The 18,727-nt window shown below is 38.2% G+C and overlaps 2 protein-coding genes across 2 annotated transcripts in view; both read left to right on the top strand.

Moving 5' to 3' along the window:
• Positions 1 to 5,838: 5,838 nt before the first annotated feature.
• LOC307154775 (uncharacterized protein) lies at positions 5,839 to 14,255 on the top strand (the record flags this gene model as incomplete). Its single annotated transcript, XM_079864862.1, has 2 exons — positions 5,839 to 5,928; positions 13,790 to 14,255. A coding segment is annotated over exon 2 (444 nt), but the record flags the coding sequence as incomplete, so codon positions are not given.
• A 9-nt stretch (positions 14,256 to 14,264) lies between these two features.
• LOC307154774 (NACHT, LRR and PYD domains-containing protein 1 homolog) overlaps positions 14,265 to 18,727 on the top strand; it is a gene marked incomplete at its 3' end in the record, with an annotated part of 31,035 nt that continues 26,572 nt past the window's right edge. Inside the window, exon 1 of the mRNA XM_079864861.1 lies at positions 14,265 to 14,314. The remainder of the gene's footprint in view (positions 14,315 to 18,727) is intronic.

Genomic DNA, 18,727 nt, shown 5'->3' with positions numbered 1-18,727 from the left:
AATAACTACAAAGAGATACACAACAATGTAATGCCGACTTTTTCACCCATCGGAAAGCCGATCGCCTTTCTTTAATCTTGTATCCACTCATTATTACTTCCTAGTTTGATCTTAGAGTCGATGTCAAAACTCTTATTAGCACAGCAGTGCAGGACAGCTAACTGGAAGTACTGACGCGCACTCCCATATACCAGAAGTTGATAGGCGCCATCTTGTGCGCGGAGTCTATTCTCTGCAGAAACAAGACAACACAAGAAGATAGAAACCAATCTCTGATGGAAACATTAATAACACAGAATCGTAGGTGAAATTCACAACATTGTGTGTCACATATATCCATAATTTCTGGATAAACTTGAATGGATTAGAAGACCATATTTCAGAATCAACACAAATGTCACATCAGCTGAGAAACTGAGCTTCTCCAAACACTGAATCAACTGAACTAATAGTTCGACATGATCTGACATTGTTCCTGATTAATCAAATATATGTGTGTTTGTTCAGAGGGAAAAGCCTTGAAGATAAAGAAGACCAAAGCAGAGAAGTGCAGTGATGAAGAAACACATTTAAAGAGAATCCGTTACATTCAGACTGTGATTCATATGGACATTTATGTGTAATTGATCTTAACTTGACTTATAATATTATGGCCAATATTTCTGGATAACTGAAGGTCTGAGAATGCTTCTTCTCTTGAGTTTATAGAAAGCAGAAGACTTTACTGACTGACTGAATTCACTAACTCTCTACTTGTTATAGGTGGGGATTTCAGTGTTGTGATTGACAGCGCTCTTGATAAATGATTGACAGGCCGACTCTCATCACTTAATTCAGAATATAAACCATTCCTGGAGAGACTTGATGTGACTGATGTCTGGAGGACCAAATTCACTGATATTAAAGCTTTTACCTGGAGAAACAAGACCGCTTCTCATTCCTCTCATATAGACTTTTAGCTGATCTCTGAATCTATTGATATTCACAATATTTTAGTTGATATTCTTCATTTCTCCTGACTGACTGTAAAGCTATCTAAAGACTAAGCTCTCTGTAAGCACTTATTAAACCATCATATTGACGTTAAATATCTGTCTTATATCTCATAATACAATTAAGCTTAAAATTGTATACTGTTAAGCATTATTGTAAGAAAGCTGTAATGAACGCTGTTTTAGTAATAATTGGGAGTTAGTAAAATGTGATATTGGTAAATTAATGAGAAAATAAGAGAATAAAACTGATTAATGAAATTAATGAATTAATGAAACTTCTGCTCTTATAATCACAGACCCCTGGAAATCTCTTAGATGATCTGTTTGCTTCATAAATGACAAAACCAGCTTGATGATATTTACAGATGTAAAGCTGAAGACGCTTCTGTGCGATCAGAGCAAGATGAACAAAACTCTGCATGATTCTTCAGGTTAGAGAAGTCTAACGCCATTATTATAGCATTTCTGAACTCAATGCTGATGTTTCATCACGGACGACCCCAAGACAACTAATAATTATTGCTATAATTTCTGTAAGTTGTTATATACCTCTGGGCTCCTCATTTTGAGTCTGGATAGTGTAAATGGTTGTTTCCATGAATCATCTTAAATCAACAAGTCTCCAGGTAATGCTGGTATTACAGCAGAGTTTTATAAGGCGTTCTCTGAACACTTCAGTGTATTATTGTGAGAACATCTCTTCTCCTAGATTAACACAGGCGGGATTACTCTGATCTTAAAACACAACAAAGATTCTTATTGAAAGCTGGTGTCCAATCTGTTAACACTTATGACCAGATTCTAGCTCAGAGTTTTACCCAGAGATTACAGAGAGTTATGAGCTATAACCTTCCAACCTTTCAAAGATGCACCTTATTCAGTTGGAGCCGTCTACTTGGTCATTTTGAATCTACCTCGTGAAGAGCGTTTTAAGGAAGAAAATATGATTCTCGTTGGACTAATGCCTGGACCAAAAGAGCCATCACTAAACATGAATGCTTTCTTAGAGCCCTGGTTGATGAGCTTCAGGAACTTTGGCATGGCCTGATTCTGGAAGACAGCTCTTTCTTAGGACATCAGGTTTACAGAGCAGCTCTGCTTTGTCTTTCATCAGATATCCCCGCAACTCCTAAATGTGGAGGCTTTGTTGGACATGGAGCATACAGAGGTAATTTAAATATTCAAACATTCTTTGCTATAATTAATAAACATTGATATTAATCATTGAATCAGTAAAATCAATATGTAAATGTTTACATAGTTTATTTGTTAATGGATAGCAGTTGGTCTGTTTCATTGAATGCTCAGATATAAATATGTGTGTGTAACATTGCATTTGCAGGATGCCGCAAGTGTTTGAAGACGTTCAGCAAGAAAGAATTGGTTGAAAAAATGGACTACTCAGGATTTGAGCGGTCTTCGTGGGAGCCACGCACATCAAAGGATCACACACACTATGCTGGATTACCCAAACGGGCAAGGACGAAGGCAGAACAGAAATGAATTGAACGCAAGTATGGAGCTAGATGGTCAGAACTTTTCCGCTTGAGTTACTATGATGCCATCAGATTTGTCGTCATAGATCCAATGCACAACCTTCTCCTTGGTACGGCAAGACATGTATTCAGATTGTGGACAGAACTAGGAATTTTAACGACAAAAAGCCTTGATGAACTTCAAGCTGGAGTGGAAAACATCAAAGTACCTTATGAGGATGGAAGAGTTCCCTCACGGATTTCATCTGGCTTTACAGGATTTACAGCAGATCAGTGGAAAAACTGGACAAGCATTTACTCACTGTTTTGTCTTAAGGGGCTTATCAACAACAGGCACTATGACATGTGGTTTGACTTCGTGCAGGCTCGTATCATACTCTGCTCCAGAGTCATATCCATCAATAGACTGGAAGTAGCAGAAGGATTCCTGCAGACATTCCTCTCAAAATCTGTCCAACTGTTTGGCCCATTGCACTGCACCCCCAACATGCATCTACATCTTCATTTGAAAGAGTTCATGTTGGATTACCAGTTTATTCTTTTTGGTGTTTTTCATTTGAGCATTTTAATGGAATACTGGGAAAGTTTAATAACAACAATAGGAGAATTGAAGTCCAGATTATGAGGCAATTTCAGCAGAGCCAACATCTTCATCTGCCATGGACATGTGAATATGGTGCTGAGTTTGCCAGTGTTTTAGGAAGACAAATGGTTGGGACTTTGTCCTGCAATGACACAGCTGATATGCTTTATGTGAAGCACAGTGTTTTGGTGTCAGCAGAAAGACTTCTCTTAGAAAACTGTACAGTGGTGTCTCTGTCTCCATTCCACCAGACAATCTTGGATGAGCCTGACAGACATGCAATGCTAACAATGTACAGTATCATCAGATGTACCCTTGTGTCACTGACGTCGACTGTTTTGCCATGACATGCAAACGGGTAACATATCTGAATGTAACTTACTCAATCGATGGATCTAGAGCAGAAAGATCAGCATATGTATGTGCTAAGTGGTGTGGAAACACTCACAGTTTTGAGGAACCCATCCATGACCCTCTAGCAGAACTACGACCAGCCATTATAAAGCAGTTTATCTTTGTTAATGTTGTGTCGAAAGGTTCTGCATTCAAACATGTTATTGCGCAAGTTTCCTGGCTTCATCCCCATCCGGACCGACATTTTTATGGAAAGCCAATAGAAGTTTTGGAGCTTGCAGGGAACAGACACATCATTCCCAGCATAATTTCTGCCTGTTGAGTGCATTGCTGGGAGATGTGTGGTGAACACGTCCACTGTGCATTTAAGCAGGACCAAAGAAAAGGCGACGTGTCTGTTCCCCCATACACAAAAGAATTATATTTGAAATATATTTTCAGGATATATTTTGGAATATATACAAATATTTGAAATTGGCCCAATAAATATATTTCATACTTATATTTCATATATTTTTGTTATATTTCAGAATATATTTCATTGTATTTGGAATATATGCCACATATATTTTTGACACTTTTGGGGACCCATACAGAAAAAAATACATTGAAGTATATTCTGAAATATAACAAAAATATATGAAATATAAGTATGAAATATATTTATTGGGCCAATTTCAAATATTTGTATATATTCCAAAATATATCCTGAAAATATATTTCAAATATAATTCTTTTGTGTATGGGGGAACAGACACGTCATACCCAGCATAATTTATGCCTGTTGAGCGCATTGCTGGGAGATCCACTGTGCATTTAAGCAGGACCAAAGAAAAGGCCACTGTAGTCATGCCACTATGCACAGCGGTTCAGCTCTAGGAGACTGGGATGTTGTTCGCATGGAATGCACATTTACCTTTGTGGCAAAGCCTGATTAAAACTAATTGTTGTTTTGTGTATCTTTTTTTACATAACATTGGCCATTGCTAATGACACACAGTAATTAATCGAGCATACTTTAATTAAATATATCAATTCAAGCTAAAATATAAGAGTCTATAATTAGGCTATACTGAGCCTGATCTATTTATACCAGAGATTTTCTCAGAATGAAGTAAATAGTTTTTAGAAAGATGTCACCTGGGGTAAAACTCCCCCTGCTACCCTGATTTGCATTTGCAGAGCTCACAGCATTTTCATTTACATGTTAAAGCCTCCCCTAGGATTAGGGTCATGGAGGGGTCATGGAGGGACGACTGCCAAGATAGGCCCACGTTAATTTCCCACAATTCACGGCAGTTTTCTGCATTTCCTGTAAACCTGAACTTCCACGACAATCTACAGCGCCGCTTGCTGACGAAAATCCCACTCTTCATGCAGTGTGTCTAATAATGAATCTCAGTCTGGCTTTATACAAATAAGCACATTTATAATAATGTAAGATTCATTTTAGGCATCTTTGACTCTTCTGGTTTGATTTCAGAGCAAAGTTTTATCTTTTTTTAGACTTCTACAAGGCGTTTGACGCAGTGGAACATAGTTTTATGTTTTGTTGTCTTTGAACATTTGTTTTCAGTGATTTGGATATATATATATATATAAATACATATATGATGTGATCAGGACACTTTGTGTGCGAACAGGAACTGCTCACTAAAGTTTAGTTTTGGTTTGTTGTCCAGATTGTCAATATTTTGAGTTTGAAAGGGATTCTCATTGGAGGAAAGGAAATGAAGATCAGCCAATCAGCAGACGCCACTGCTCTTTTTTAAATATTCAGAATAGAAGATAAGAGAATGTATTTATCCTGTTAATACATTCTTATAGAAATGCAATAAAGATATTAATACAAATTGTTCTTTTTTGTAAACAGCACCCAGAGACTATAGTACATTTATTTAGGCTTTGCCATCATATGGTTATTATCGAAAGATTTCTCCCAATACATTTAATCAGATTTTTGTGTGCAGTTTATTACCAAGAATATTACAGTATTCATAAATCAATAAAACTGAAACCCTTCAGAAACAGAAGACATCACATTTACTAGATTATAATAATCAATTTCTCATGAATAAAACAAACACAGATAAATGTGATGTATATTGAAAGAGATGTGGAGTTTAAATTAATATAAAACTCAAATTAAATTTTAATCAAATTAATATCATAACTCAAAATTTAAGTAAGTGGAAAGGAATGAATAGAAATAAAGAATAACAGATGAAAGCAAGGCTTGGAGATTGAAGAAGTCATGATGTCACACACTCCAGTATACAGTAGGAGGCGCTAAACATCCTTCACAATAGAACTAAACCCGCCAGAACACTGAATGAAGAAGAAGAGAGATGGGCGGGGTTTATTTGTTGTTGACCTGAGGCCTCTGCGCATGCGCAATCTGAGGAAACACCTTTGAGCAGGAACCGAAAGCAAAGAAGATCCTAAGGAAATGTAAAATCACCTTCAGAAGTTTTAAAACAGACATAAATATCTCATTACGGTAAGTTCATTATTCTCTATGTGTCTGTCTGTCCGTTTGCATTTTGATTATTTTGAGAACCGTTCATCCAATCGACTTCACAAGGGAGTTCAGTGTCGCATTTGGTGCAAAATAGATGGACACGCGAGACGCGACACGTTCAGAATTAATAAACTTTTAATAAACTACAGAACAGCGCGAGCGGGAAGCGGCGCACCTCACACGGACAGGGTTTATATGATCTGAGAGCGCACACTGACTGCACTAGTGATATAAAACACATCTTCCCCATGAACAACACAAAGTAACACTCGCACGTAACACACACACACAGGTCTGTTAACTTAAGCAATACTTTTAATAAGGTAGTCTAATATTTTTCTGATTAACAAATTACTGACACAGTAAAGGATAGATTTAAATAAAGAAAAACGAAATTTAAATAAAGAAAAAAACGAAATTTAAAGGTGCAGTGTGTGATTTTTAGCGGCATCTAGTGGTGAGATATGTGAATTGCAACCGGTCAATAATTCGCGGCCTTTCCTTCAAATTTCAAACTCGAATGAAAAGCTACGGTGGCCGACGTAGGATCGGAAGATGTCGTCGTCTGAGAGAGTAGCAAGTCAAGCAATGAGGTTTCTCTATATTAAAGGGATACTTCACCTCTGGGAAGATGAATGTGTATTTAAAATAGGTCATTTAAGTAGAAGAAATGTGAAGAAATTTTTGAATTTGGAGCTTTCTAGACTGAGAAAAGCCAGAAAATGTATTTTTGGCTTATGTGGATGAAAGACAACAACTCCCAGAATGCACTTGCTTCGCTGCCTTAGGAGACCACGCCTATCGGTAAGAGTGCGCAGTTGTTGAAAACAACAAAGCTAGCCTACGTGATGAGTTTGCGAGGGATTTAGAGATCGTCCAAAATGTCCGGGATTCGGCTTTTGCGTTCTACAGTCGCCATTCATCATGTTTACTGTGGCGAGCAGGACGAGGCTGACGGCCGCGGGAGAACAGCGCGAGCCCGGTGGCATCATTACTGAGACGCGCCAGGTCTCGCATCTCTCACGGAGGAGCGGGAATTTTTCTTAGCAATGGTAAAACGCACATCAACCGATCACTTGTTTAGCGTTCATGTAAACACTACATTCAAATTCACCAATCGGAATTAATTCAGTTAGATTGAAACAAAAGGTGTGCATGTATGTAAACAATGAATGGCGACCGCAGAAAGCAAAAGCTGAATCCCGGACATTTTGAACGATCTCGCCCGCCGGACAAGTCCGGGAAAAGGAGGATGGTTACCCATACTTACTCAGCTTTCTCCTACTATTCAGCTTTCTCCACAGAACAAGAGCTTGCTAGCTTAGCTTCCAAAGAAAGGCTGACTGTGTGCACATTCTGTGAGTGAGATCCCACCCTGTATGGGCGGGCTGAAAACATGCGGAACAACGCCATCTACTGCCTGTAGTCTTTAGCCTCAGGACAGAAAATCCTCCGATGACGCAAAATGACGATTTTTGCGTCATCGGAGGATTTTTTCCAGACAAAAAATACATAAATCTCTTGTCTCAGGGTCATATGAGGGTGGAAAGCATGGTAATTCGAAAATACTACAGGTTTTCTACTAATACAAAGCTTAATGCTAAATCCTGAAGTAACCCTTTAAATTTTATATTAAATTATATTTACTTAATTATTCAGCAAAACCACATGTTATTGCGATTTGTTATTTTTACTTGTTTATCATTGTGTTAGTCTTTTATTCACTGACTTTACCATAGCTTGTTTCCATGCTAGTTAGTATAAGATAAGAGCATCAAAGCAGCTAGGTAAGGGGAAATAGCAAACGTTACGATGTCCGAGGCGTCGTTCAGACAGCATGTTTTTCTCCACGTTTGCAGAGTCAGGGACAACCTGAGTATTCTGCTGCGTCTTTTTCTGCTGCTTCTCATTCAAGTTAGTGACGAAACACTCTCTGTAGCGCTGTTTGTTCGCTGACGGCTACGGTACAAACATGACGTCACAGTATGTCGATCTTCATAGAAGGGGGTGGCCGCGGTTATGTAGATTTATACCATGGTCTGGGTGAATACTCGATTCTGATTGGCTGCAGGGTGTCCGTTAAAAAGTGATATAGGACACCTAAATAAACCATCAGGCGTAACCAAGGAAACCAAGTTATTGTTTGTAACTTGTAACTTTAGATTTCGATTGTAAAACTAATTAAAATATAAACTAATGTTTTAAAAATGTGTTATTTGGCAAGTGACCATGGTATAAGCGGGTTAATGCCCTTCGAGGTGTCCATTGTCAGGTATTAATGGACTTCGCTGCGCGTCGGACGGTTCACGCCTCGCCGTCGTCCATTAATACCTGATAATAGACACCTCGTCGGGCATTAACCCTTACATGTTCGACCTTTAATGTGATGCAAAATAAAACAATTATAATAAATTTCATTGGACCCTACCCACTAAACATTGGACGTCGGATAGACGTGCAGATCATGTCTATATTGGGCCCGTCGGTCCATGATCAATTCTGGACATCTATTCGACGTCCAAACTAGGTCCACTATTTGGACGTCCAACCATGACCCAACTTGGACGTCATATTGACGTTCAACATCGGACCTTTGAACTGGGTAATTTTTTTGGACGTCATTTGGACGTCTATGACAGGTGCAGGAAATTTACATGATTATTACTGTGTAATATTTTTTTTATGCTAAGTTTCGTAGAATTTCATCCATGGGGGGGTATAAAATAAATTCATTTATGTGCACATTTAGTGACTGTACACTCATCGGCCTGTAGATGGTGGTGTTGAGCGAAGGGTTGCTGTTGTTTAGGATGATACTGTCACTAAGGTTGCCAACCGTATTTTGGGCCTAATTTATTTGTCCCGTGCGTGACCTCCCGTGTCCCGTTTTTTGACAAGCTGATAAACCACTGACTGATACAACAGCAACAGCAGTAGTGCTGACCACGACACTTGAGAATGATCACCGACACCTGTCATCATCCAATCACAGCTTTTTTTAATCACTGTTTTGAGACAAATCATTGTTTGATTTGCGAACATCCTCTGCCGTCTGGTCGCTTCCGCTTCAAGCCGGACTCGTCTCGCGCTAACGGTAATTTCCTTTCACTGTCCACGTTTTGATTTCGGCTAATCAATTTTGGCGAATGCAAACAACGTGATTATTGTTCATGAGTCTAACATCCAGCCACGCAAGAAAACATTATTAATGTTTTAAAGCTTTTAGAAAGTACATAGAAAGCTTTTGTAACATTATCTTAACTGTCACTTTTGATTAATGTAATGCATCCTTGCTGAATAAAAGTAGGCAATTACTTTCTTTATTTTTTTTTCCCAAAAAATAATCTTACTAACCCCAAACTTTTGAACTGTAAGCCTAGTGTATAATGTTAAAAAAGCTTTCTATTTTAGATAAATGCTGTTATTTTGAACTATGGTTTGTTTGTAATGTGACTTTTTTCATGTATGACATTAAAATTATTTTTAGAATTAAATACATAAATAGGTTAAGCAATACAAATGTGTTTATGTCTGATAACCTTTTAAACACAAACTTAACTGCAGACACTGAAATGACGTACACTGTGTGATACAGTACAAATATTTTGAGTGTCCCTCATTTTCCTATAAATAACCACGATTGTCCCGCATTTTCCTTTTCTGAAGTTGGCAACCCTAACTGTCACACACACACATGCAGGAATACAAACAAACGCAAGCATGCACACACACTGACATCCACACGCACAGACACACACCCATACACACACATACAAATCCACATGCACAGACACACACACACAAACACACACGCGCACACACATGTACGCACGCATACATACACGCACAGACACACACATACACACAGACAGACATGCACATACTACTACTTTTTTTAGGTATATACATAAACACGCAATACAGCCAAATTGCTCCACGTCATTTATTTTTGTGGAAAGCCAGTGCAGGCCTGAGCGGCGGACATATTTTGTACCGCCATGCGGTACATCTAGTTAAGAACAATATAAAAATTAACAACTTAAGATAATAACAAATGAAAAAATATACAATTATGACACTTATTAATTATACAATTCCAATTATGAAAATTAAATATTATAAATACAATAAAAATATTATTTAATTTTATTATAATAAAAATATTGGAAATTAACTTAAGAAAATGAAAATATAAAGAATGACAAAATAAAATATTTTAAACAACAAGTATAGATAGGTACGTATAACTTACGTAACTGTAAAGTTTGGGTTATTTTTTATTCTCTTAACTCTCAACACTGAATAAATTATTAATTGGTTTTATACCATGGTCTGGGTGAATACTCGATTCTGATTGGCTGCAGGGTGTCCGTTAAAAAGTGATATAGGACACCTAAATAAACCGTCAGGCGTAAACAAGGAAACCAAGTTATTGTTTGTAACTTGTAACTTTAGATTTCGATTGTAAAACTAATTAAAATATAAACTAATGTTTTAAAAATGTGTTATTTGGCAAGTGACCATGGTATAAGCGGGTTAATGCCCTTCGAGGTGTCCATTGTCAGGTATTAATGGACTTCGCTGCACGTCGGACGGTTCACGCCTCGCCGTCGTCCATTAATACCTGATAATGGACACCTCGTCGGGCATTAACCCTTACTTATTCTATACCCCCTCAATATTTATTCTATATTGATTTAAAAATTCTCATGTTGTTTTAAGCACTGAATGGTTTAGGACCAAAGTACATTTCTGATCTTCTGCTTTCTTTTTGACTCCCTAGAGTCAAAACTAAACCGAGAAGCAGTGTTCAGTTTTTATGCACCATATATCTGGAACAAACTCCAAGAAACTTTTATTTGTTGTTGTTTAAGTATTTTAAAGTGTTTTTAATTGTTTTCTTATATTGTATTTTTATATTGCCTTGCTATTGAAATGTGCTATACAAATAAATTTGGCAAGTTAAAAAGTCCTATTTTCATATCATAATGATCTAAAGAAAAGAGTAAACAATATTTGTGATTTTCATAACACATTATAATAGGTTGCCCATGTTTCATGTTTATCCCTTTGAATTCAGATAATTCGAGTTTAAGGGCACATGGAAACGGGTTACAGTTCACTGTACACTGTTACCCGCTAAAATGTCACGATTCCAACAATAACAGATCATTTACATTAAAAAAAAATGAGCACATGTCAAAACGAAAACACAGACACTTACAAGACAAAAGTAGGAATGTCTTTTACCTGTTCTCTTCGACCGACAGATAAGTGAATGCAATGCTCCATCTCTCGTTTAAAATGTTTCAAAATGGTGGAAATGTTTATCGCGCGATCGCGAGAACAGTGATCTCTAATCATAGACAGTATATAGGCCTGTCACGATAACAAATTTTGCTGGACGATAAATTGTCCAAGAAATTATCGCGATAAACGATAATATTGTCGTTCTGAGACCATTTTCATTTAATATAATTATAATGGCATAATAATGCAGGTACACCTTTTCAACGATCTATAAACTTTTATTTCTAAAGAATATTAAACACTGAAAACGGAAAACATTTTAAATATCCAAAAAAATTAACAAAACAACCAAAAACAATAAAAGCAATGGACTCTTAGTGTCTGTTAACAAAATAAATGTCTGTTAATAAATAAAATGGATGTAAACAAAATTGCACTTCAAAAAATATTAAACATTAGGCTTTAGACATTAGGCATAAATAGTGATACATTTCATAACAGGCAAAACTGACAGTAAGGACCTTTGTAAACAAAACAAAAAAAAGCCTCAACAAGCCATATCGCACAATTTTGCACTGTTACTCCTGTTACTTTGTCCTCCTGTTACTTTGTCAAGTGATTGTGTACTGTCGGGAAGACGGAGACGCGCTTTATTGCGTGTATATGCTACGCACTGAAAATACTTGGTTAGGATTAGGGGTGAGGAGTGCGTGCATATTACACGCCATAAAGAGCGTATCATATGCACGCAAAAACTATTTTTGGCGTATAAATGGCACGAGAAATAACATTCGTGGTATAGATACGCATTTTCATGTGATCGGGCTCGCTGTCGCAACTCACAACTAGCGTCTTCTCTCTCTCCTGGCAGTCGCCGCAAACAGTCCCGCCGGCGCTTTCCCATACAAAGACCATGTGACTAACAAGCGCCGCGGCGCCGCCTCCCCACACAAAGACCATGCAACTGACAAGAGAGTTCACTCCTCCTATACGCTAAAGAACCGAGAGTGGTCATCCAGTCTCTTTGATAGAGACTGAGAGAGAGAGACGAGGAAAACAAACAAGCATGCAAATGGAATTATCGCGGCCGGAAAAATGATCAAGCTCATTTTTTTTTATCGTGCGATTAATTGACTTATCGACTATCGCGACAGACCTAACAGTATATAAACTGGATACAGCGACCCCATTGGATTCAACGGAGACAAGTGAAGTCAATTAGAAGCTCTCACTTCCTGATGGCTGAGCGTACTGCGCAGACTCAAACTGAGCTTGACAACGTAGATGTGACATGAGCAACCCGTCTGTCTTCTAGTAGCTGTGCCAAGAGAAATCTGAATCATTCCCTTCTGAATCTTGCAGAGATGGAGAGCGTGAGTAGGAGCTGTCCATGAGCTAGGAGCAGGAGTAACTTTAGCTAAGTATTCTGATTAATTACTTTGTCATTTTGCCTCCACGTTCCCCCGATTGCCCGCGAGCTTCTCCTCCTGTCCATACGGTAATCTCTCTACTGTGCGACAGAGAGTCGCGTGGTTATGATGCAATCGTTAGCCTATTTTTACAAAAATTGCTTCTACGGGGCCATAACGTAAGATACAAGGTAATGGAGCCTTTTATACATTGTCGTGTTTCTTTAGAAATAAATAATGGACAAATGGAGTCTTTAAGCGCCTCAGATGTGAAGTTATTCGCTGTCAAAGTGACGCCCAAATTAATGGGAGTCAATGGGATGCTAACAGCAGGTGGGGGTCCGCTAATCAATGGCGGCACCCGGGGAAGCTTCAATATTTTATGAAACCCTGCCCCCCTGTCTCTAATCAAGTCTCGCATTGCCAGTGGTCATGTCTCAGTAGGGCTGTTGCCATCTAGCGGTTGAGAAATGTAATTGCATTTTTATTTTATTTAAAATGTAAGACATTCAAATAATATCGAAGATTGTGTATGAATGTTATGTCTGACAGCAAACATAGAGCTGTGTGGGCGAAAAACATGTAAACAATTTTAAGACTATTTTGCCTATGTTAATCGCTGGTCTAAATCAAGGCTATTGCCAAGCCGTTAAACGTTGACCATAGCCGGTCTGACTATGAGCTAAATCGTGGCTACGCACAGCCTACACAAAGTACAAAAGAAATTAAACCAAACACCTTGTATTCACAGTTGACTTTGCTTACATGATGGAATATATCATACATCTCGGAAGTTATTTTGCAAAAAATGACATGTAACTAGATTCAATGTTTTTTTGGCTAAAAGTGGGTTGCACATAGCCGGACTAAATCGGGTCTATATTTAACCGAGACGGTGAAATGACGGCTATTGTTTGCTGGGTCGTATCCTTTTGTCTTGAGTCTCTGTTCCATAATGTTGAAGCGTTCAGAGAGTTATTCATCAATGTGAAGATCAGTTAGTGTGATATAAACTGCTGTCAGTGACGTCACTTTACAACTCCACAATCTGCTGCAACTACACAGTCTGAACGCACAGAAATCTCTAGAATGTCATTGTGTGTGTAGTATTGAGATTTGATTTTACTGTACTGGAATAATCTAAATGTTCTGTATGATTTGTTCTGTTTTTCCATGCACAGTTTCTGAAGTCAGTTTCTCATTATGGAGAAAAGAGTGAAGAGGAAGAGATCTTCATCTCCAGATCCCAGCGGTGTGTCTGTGAAGAGTGGCAGATCAATGACTCCTCCTCCTGACCCCAGTGATGAAGCAGTGACCTCTGACCCCAGTGATGAACCGGTGACCTCTGACCTCAGTGATAAAGCAGTGACCTCTGACCTCAGTGATGAAGCAGAGACCTCTAACCCCAGTGATGAAGCAGTGACCTCTGAGCCCAGTGATAAAGCAGTGACCTCTGACCTTAGTGTTAAAGCAGTGACCTCTGACCTCAGTGTTAAAGCAGTGACCTCTGACCTCAGTGATAAAGCAGTGACCTCTGACCTCAGTGATGAAGCAGAGACCTCTAACCCCAGTGATGAAGCAGTGACCTCTAACCCTAGTGATGAACCGGTGACCTCTGAGTCCAGTGATAAAGCAGTGACCTCTGACCTTAGTGTTAAAGCAGTGACCTCTGACCTCAGTGATGAACCGGTGACCTCTGACCCCAGGTGAGTGTAAACCTGTAGTGGTGAATTAAAGGGACACTCCACCCATTTGCATTAAGCTTTGCATTGTTAGAAACCCAGTCATACTATTGAATGGTCGTGCAACACTCTCTCATTTTCCCCTGAGACGGGAGAAATCCGTTATTTACCTCTTACACTTCCTCCTACAATGACGCAAAAATCGTCATTTTGCGTCATTGTAGGAGGAAGTGTAAGAAGGGGGGATTTCTGTTGAGACTACAGACACTAGTTCCTCATCTTTCCCAGGGGGCGGGACCCGCTCACGCTACAGACCTATTACAGATCAGTGGGTGGGACTTTACTCTCTGAAACTGAAAGCAATATCCTCCATCTTGTTTGAAGCTAAGCTAACAGGTAGGGATGCTCATATTGACCGTTTAACCGTTAACCGAAAGTAAAAATTTTGACCGATTAATACTATCAGTTAAACGGTTTAAAACGGTTTTTTTTTAAGCTTCTTTTTTTTTTAGTTTGCTGCATGGTTTAAAAATAAAATACTATATAGCTTATATTTATTAACTCACGGAGCGCGTAGACACGCGCAACCACACACGTCTCTAGCGAGACGTTACCTGTGTATTCCCGGGACATCGATCCGTCCCATAGGAGAGGGTGTTTTCAGCCGCGGGTCTAATGGCGTGTTCACACCAAACGCGAATTTAATTATTTGCGCGAGTAGATTACATACAAAGTCAATGCAAAGATGCGAATGACGCGAATTGGGCGACGCGTTTGCCGCGAAAGCTCGATAATGGCCTCAATCGCGTCTTCCACGCAAGACAAGTTGAAAAATTTCAACTCGAGCAGAAAATTTGCGTGAAGAGGTGAAATTCACCGAGTTGAGTGCGCCTCTGGATGGTGATGTGAACCCAGACACGTCGGCGTTTGGCTTTCCTCCGTATTTGGGACTTCCACAACAAGTACAGAGCAGCAATATCATTTATTTCAGACATGACGGAAAAATTATGGCAGAAAGAAATTGTGTTGTTGTTGATGATGATGACACACTCCTTTGCGCGGTATATTTTTATTCGCGAGTGACGCGAAAAACAAGAAAAACATCCCGCGAGTAATCTAGAGCGAGAAAATAACGCGATGCGAATATACACTTCGCGTTTGACTGTCAACAGGCTGCGCTCCAGACTGACCCCACATCACGTTGATTGATATGTTGCTTTTTTAAAATAAAAATTAGACAAGGTGTTGAGGTAGGGCTGCTATTTTTATTTAACGAAAAATCTTAGTCTAAAGGAAAAAAAAATCCGGTTTTTGAAAGCTTTGTTCAAACGGATTCAGTGTTTTCTTTTTGTCATCTTAATTTGTTAATTATTTAAGTTTAAAAAATATATTTAGTGTAGGCCTATTTTGTTTTTTATTTGTATTATTTTGTTCTGTTTTTCTCTCACTGTCAGAAATGCTGCAGGTGCGTGAAAATTTAAACTGAATCCAGGTTTTGTTGTTGATCTGTTCTGTATGCTGCTGTTTACACTTTGCACGTTAAAATAAACCCTTTAAAAAAAAAAAAAAACTATTTTTTTAAAGGGTCACAGATACGCGTCATTTTTATTTGGAATCTTATCAGTTAACGGTTAATAATCGATTAAAGAAGGCCGGTTGTCGGTCGGGAAAATTAATCGAAATGAGCATCCCTACTAACAGGCGCTGTGGAGACAGATGTAAAGTTATGACAATAGCGGAGGAGAGTGCTCAATATGAAATAGAAGAAGAGGATTTCGGAAGTCTGATGCTTGAATCAGGTGTATGTGGCTACCTTTACAAGCCGCATTATAGCGAAGAGCAGCCGAGGCAGAAGACCTGCCTGCCGTGGACGAGGAGCCCGGACTGGCTCGAGTTAGGGCGGACTGGTGGCGCCGGTGATCTCACTATGCAACTACGAACACAGAGATAGAGTCCGTCTGCGGCAAAGAATTTCAATGATGACAATTTCTCCTGGATGAAATCTCTGAATCAGACGAGGACACGGACGTTTGTGTTGTGAACTAGTTTCCTAGTTTCGCACCGCATATGTTCTGACTGAACATCCAGGTACCATGCAATAATTCACCTTTTCGAAAGAAATACAAATGAGGAGTAATGCACTAATGAGTTCGCCAACTAACTAGACATTTTGTGTGAAATGAATTTCAAGCTCTGGTGGTAGCTAGCCTTGTAGACGGAAGAGTGATTTCTCTTATAGGCAGATATGCGCTTTCTGGATTAGTGGGAGTGGCTTGCGGAGCTGTGCAATGTGGTGCATTGTGGGAGTTGTTGTCTTTCATACAAATGCGTCCTGAAGTTATTTTTTGTCTTTCCTCGGTCACGAAGGCACCAAATTCAAAATTTATTTTACATTTCGGCTACATATATGGCCCACTTTAAATAAAAAACAATGTTCAAATGGGTGGAATGCCCCTTTAACTGTTTTATGGGAGTCACACACACACTGAATTCACACAGAGAGATGAGTTATTTGATTATTGTTAATGATTATTTTGATAATGGAATCATTTTTATTTTATTTTTTCAATGAATCAGATGAATAATCCCAAATATAGAATGAATATGAATTCTTAAACTTGTATTATTTTTAGTCTTTTTAGTATTATTTTTAATATAAAGACTATGAAAACAAATATAGTGAATGAATCTCTGTAGGCTGTGCTGTACATTATATGTGCAAAAAAAGGTTAAAATACAAACATTGCATTCAAACAAAAATCAACAGATTGCTTACCACTAAAAGCAGAAGTTGAAATTACTAAATTAAAAATGATAATAAACAAAAGCATGAGGTAGGCTATGAGAAACACACATTCACTCTGAACACAGTAATTATATTACGTTAATAGGCTATTCAAACAGTATCCCTCCTTTCATAAAAATATGAATACTTGTGTTACATGTAGGACTTTAAAACTACACTTAATTTATATGAAATATTTTAGCAAAATGTATATTTTATTCAGACAATAGTTTATTCCAAATGCATGTTTATTTACATCTGCACTTGTTCATGTTGTCGGTTTATGCCAAATGGAAATGTGCTAATGTTGGAAATCCTTTCTAACATTTACAGATTAAGATGTAGCTGTAAAATGTAAGTTATGCGATGAGAAAAACACGTCTAAGGTAATAAACAGCACACTCATCTGTCAGAGCACAACAGTGCTAGCCGCGGTAAACGCTTATGCTTTTGTTTGAAGAGCTTAAAAATATAAAGCATTCTCATGTTTCAGACAGCTAGAGTCCTGCACCTTTCCCGCAGAAGATCTCTTTATGCACAGTGTGCAGATGCGACTAATCCATAATCAAATTCATCATCAATTATTTTCATTATCTATTATTATTCATTTTATTAGTTATTGCAGCCCTAATTAAATAAATGAAATGTCAGACAGGAAGAATTATTTCTTTGTGTTTTCTCAGGATCTGGAGTCAGAGAGCTATGCAATGCAAAAAGGGTTGAACTGAAACTGAAATGAAACACATTAATTGTACAGAAAATACAAGATTGACAAGATTGTGTAGATTTAGATTTTATTTTTCATGTTCTTAAAGGGGTCATGAACTGGATTGTTTTATTATTTTATAATGTTGCCTGGGGTGCCCTTATAATGTTAGTATGATTTTTACATCAAAAATTGTCATAATTTATAAATAAAAGCCATTTTTCCAAGCCTGATTTCTGCCTCAGATTTGAACGCTCTGTTTTAAGGGGCGTGTCTGCTGTGAGACTGCAGTGCAAACGCCCACTGCTGTGATTGGCTGACATGCTTGCATGAAATAGCTAGTATTACAGGAACTCTCTCGAAAACTTTTACTACGTTTTTACTATTACAGCTATCGAGATTAACAAATCGTGAAAAGTATAGTTTAAAACATTATATTTAAATCTATTCCATTCCATCACATGAAAGGTTGCAGCATGACGAGCACTGACTGAGCAGATGACAGACAGTCTGTTGATCGCGTGAATAAAGATCTTATCATTGCAACGCAATTTTTGCACTCTCACAAATGCTTACACCAAATCACAATGCAAACACGATGTGAGTACACAGTATGAGCTTCGTTGTGTAGTGTAACAGTGTCATTATTTCATCACGAGTTTGGTAAGTGTCCAGATAAGCTCTCGCGGCTCACGCTGTGCTGTTTGATTGACAGCTTGGGCGAATGGAAAGGGATCGTTCTTTGATCGCTTTCTGTATATAATTTAATAACAGTTTAAAAAAAGATTATTTTTATAATACTACGAGAAATGATGTGAAGTTGATCGTTTAGTCACTGATGCATAAACAATATTGAACGATTTTAAGAGAAATATCTGAACTTGAATAATTACACCGAAATCACTGATCGCAGATCAGGCATTAGAATACACATGGTTACTTACAT

The sequence above is a fragment of the Squalius cephalus genome (genome assembly GCF_949319135.1).
Source record: "Squalius cephalus genome assembly, chromosome: 2".
Lineage (NCBI taxonomy): Eukaryota > Metazoa > Chordata > Actinopteri > Cypriniformes > Leuciscidae > Squalius > Squalius cephalus.
The sequence above is the reverse complement of the archived record's forward strand: the minus strand, read 5'-3'. Positions and strand labels throughout refer to the sequence as shown.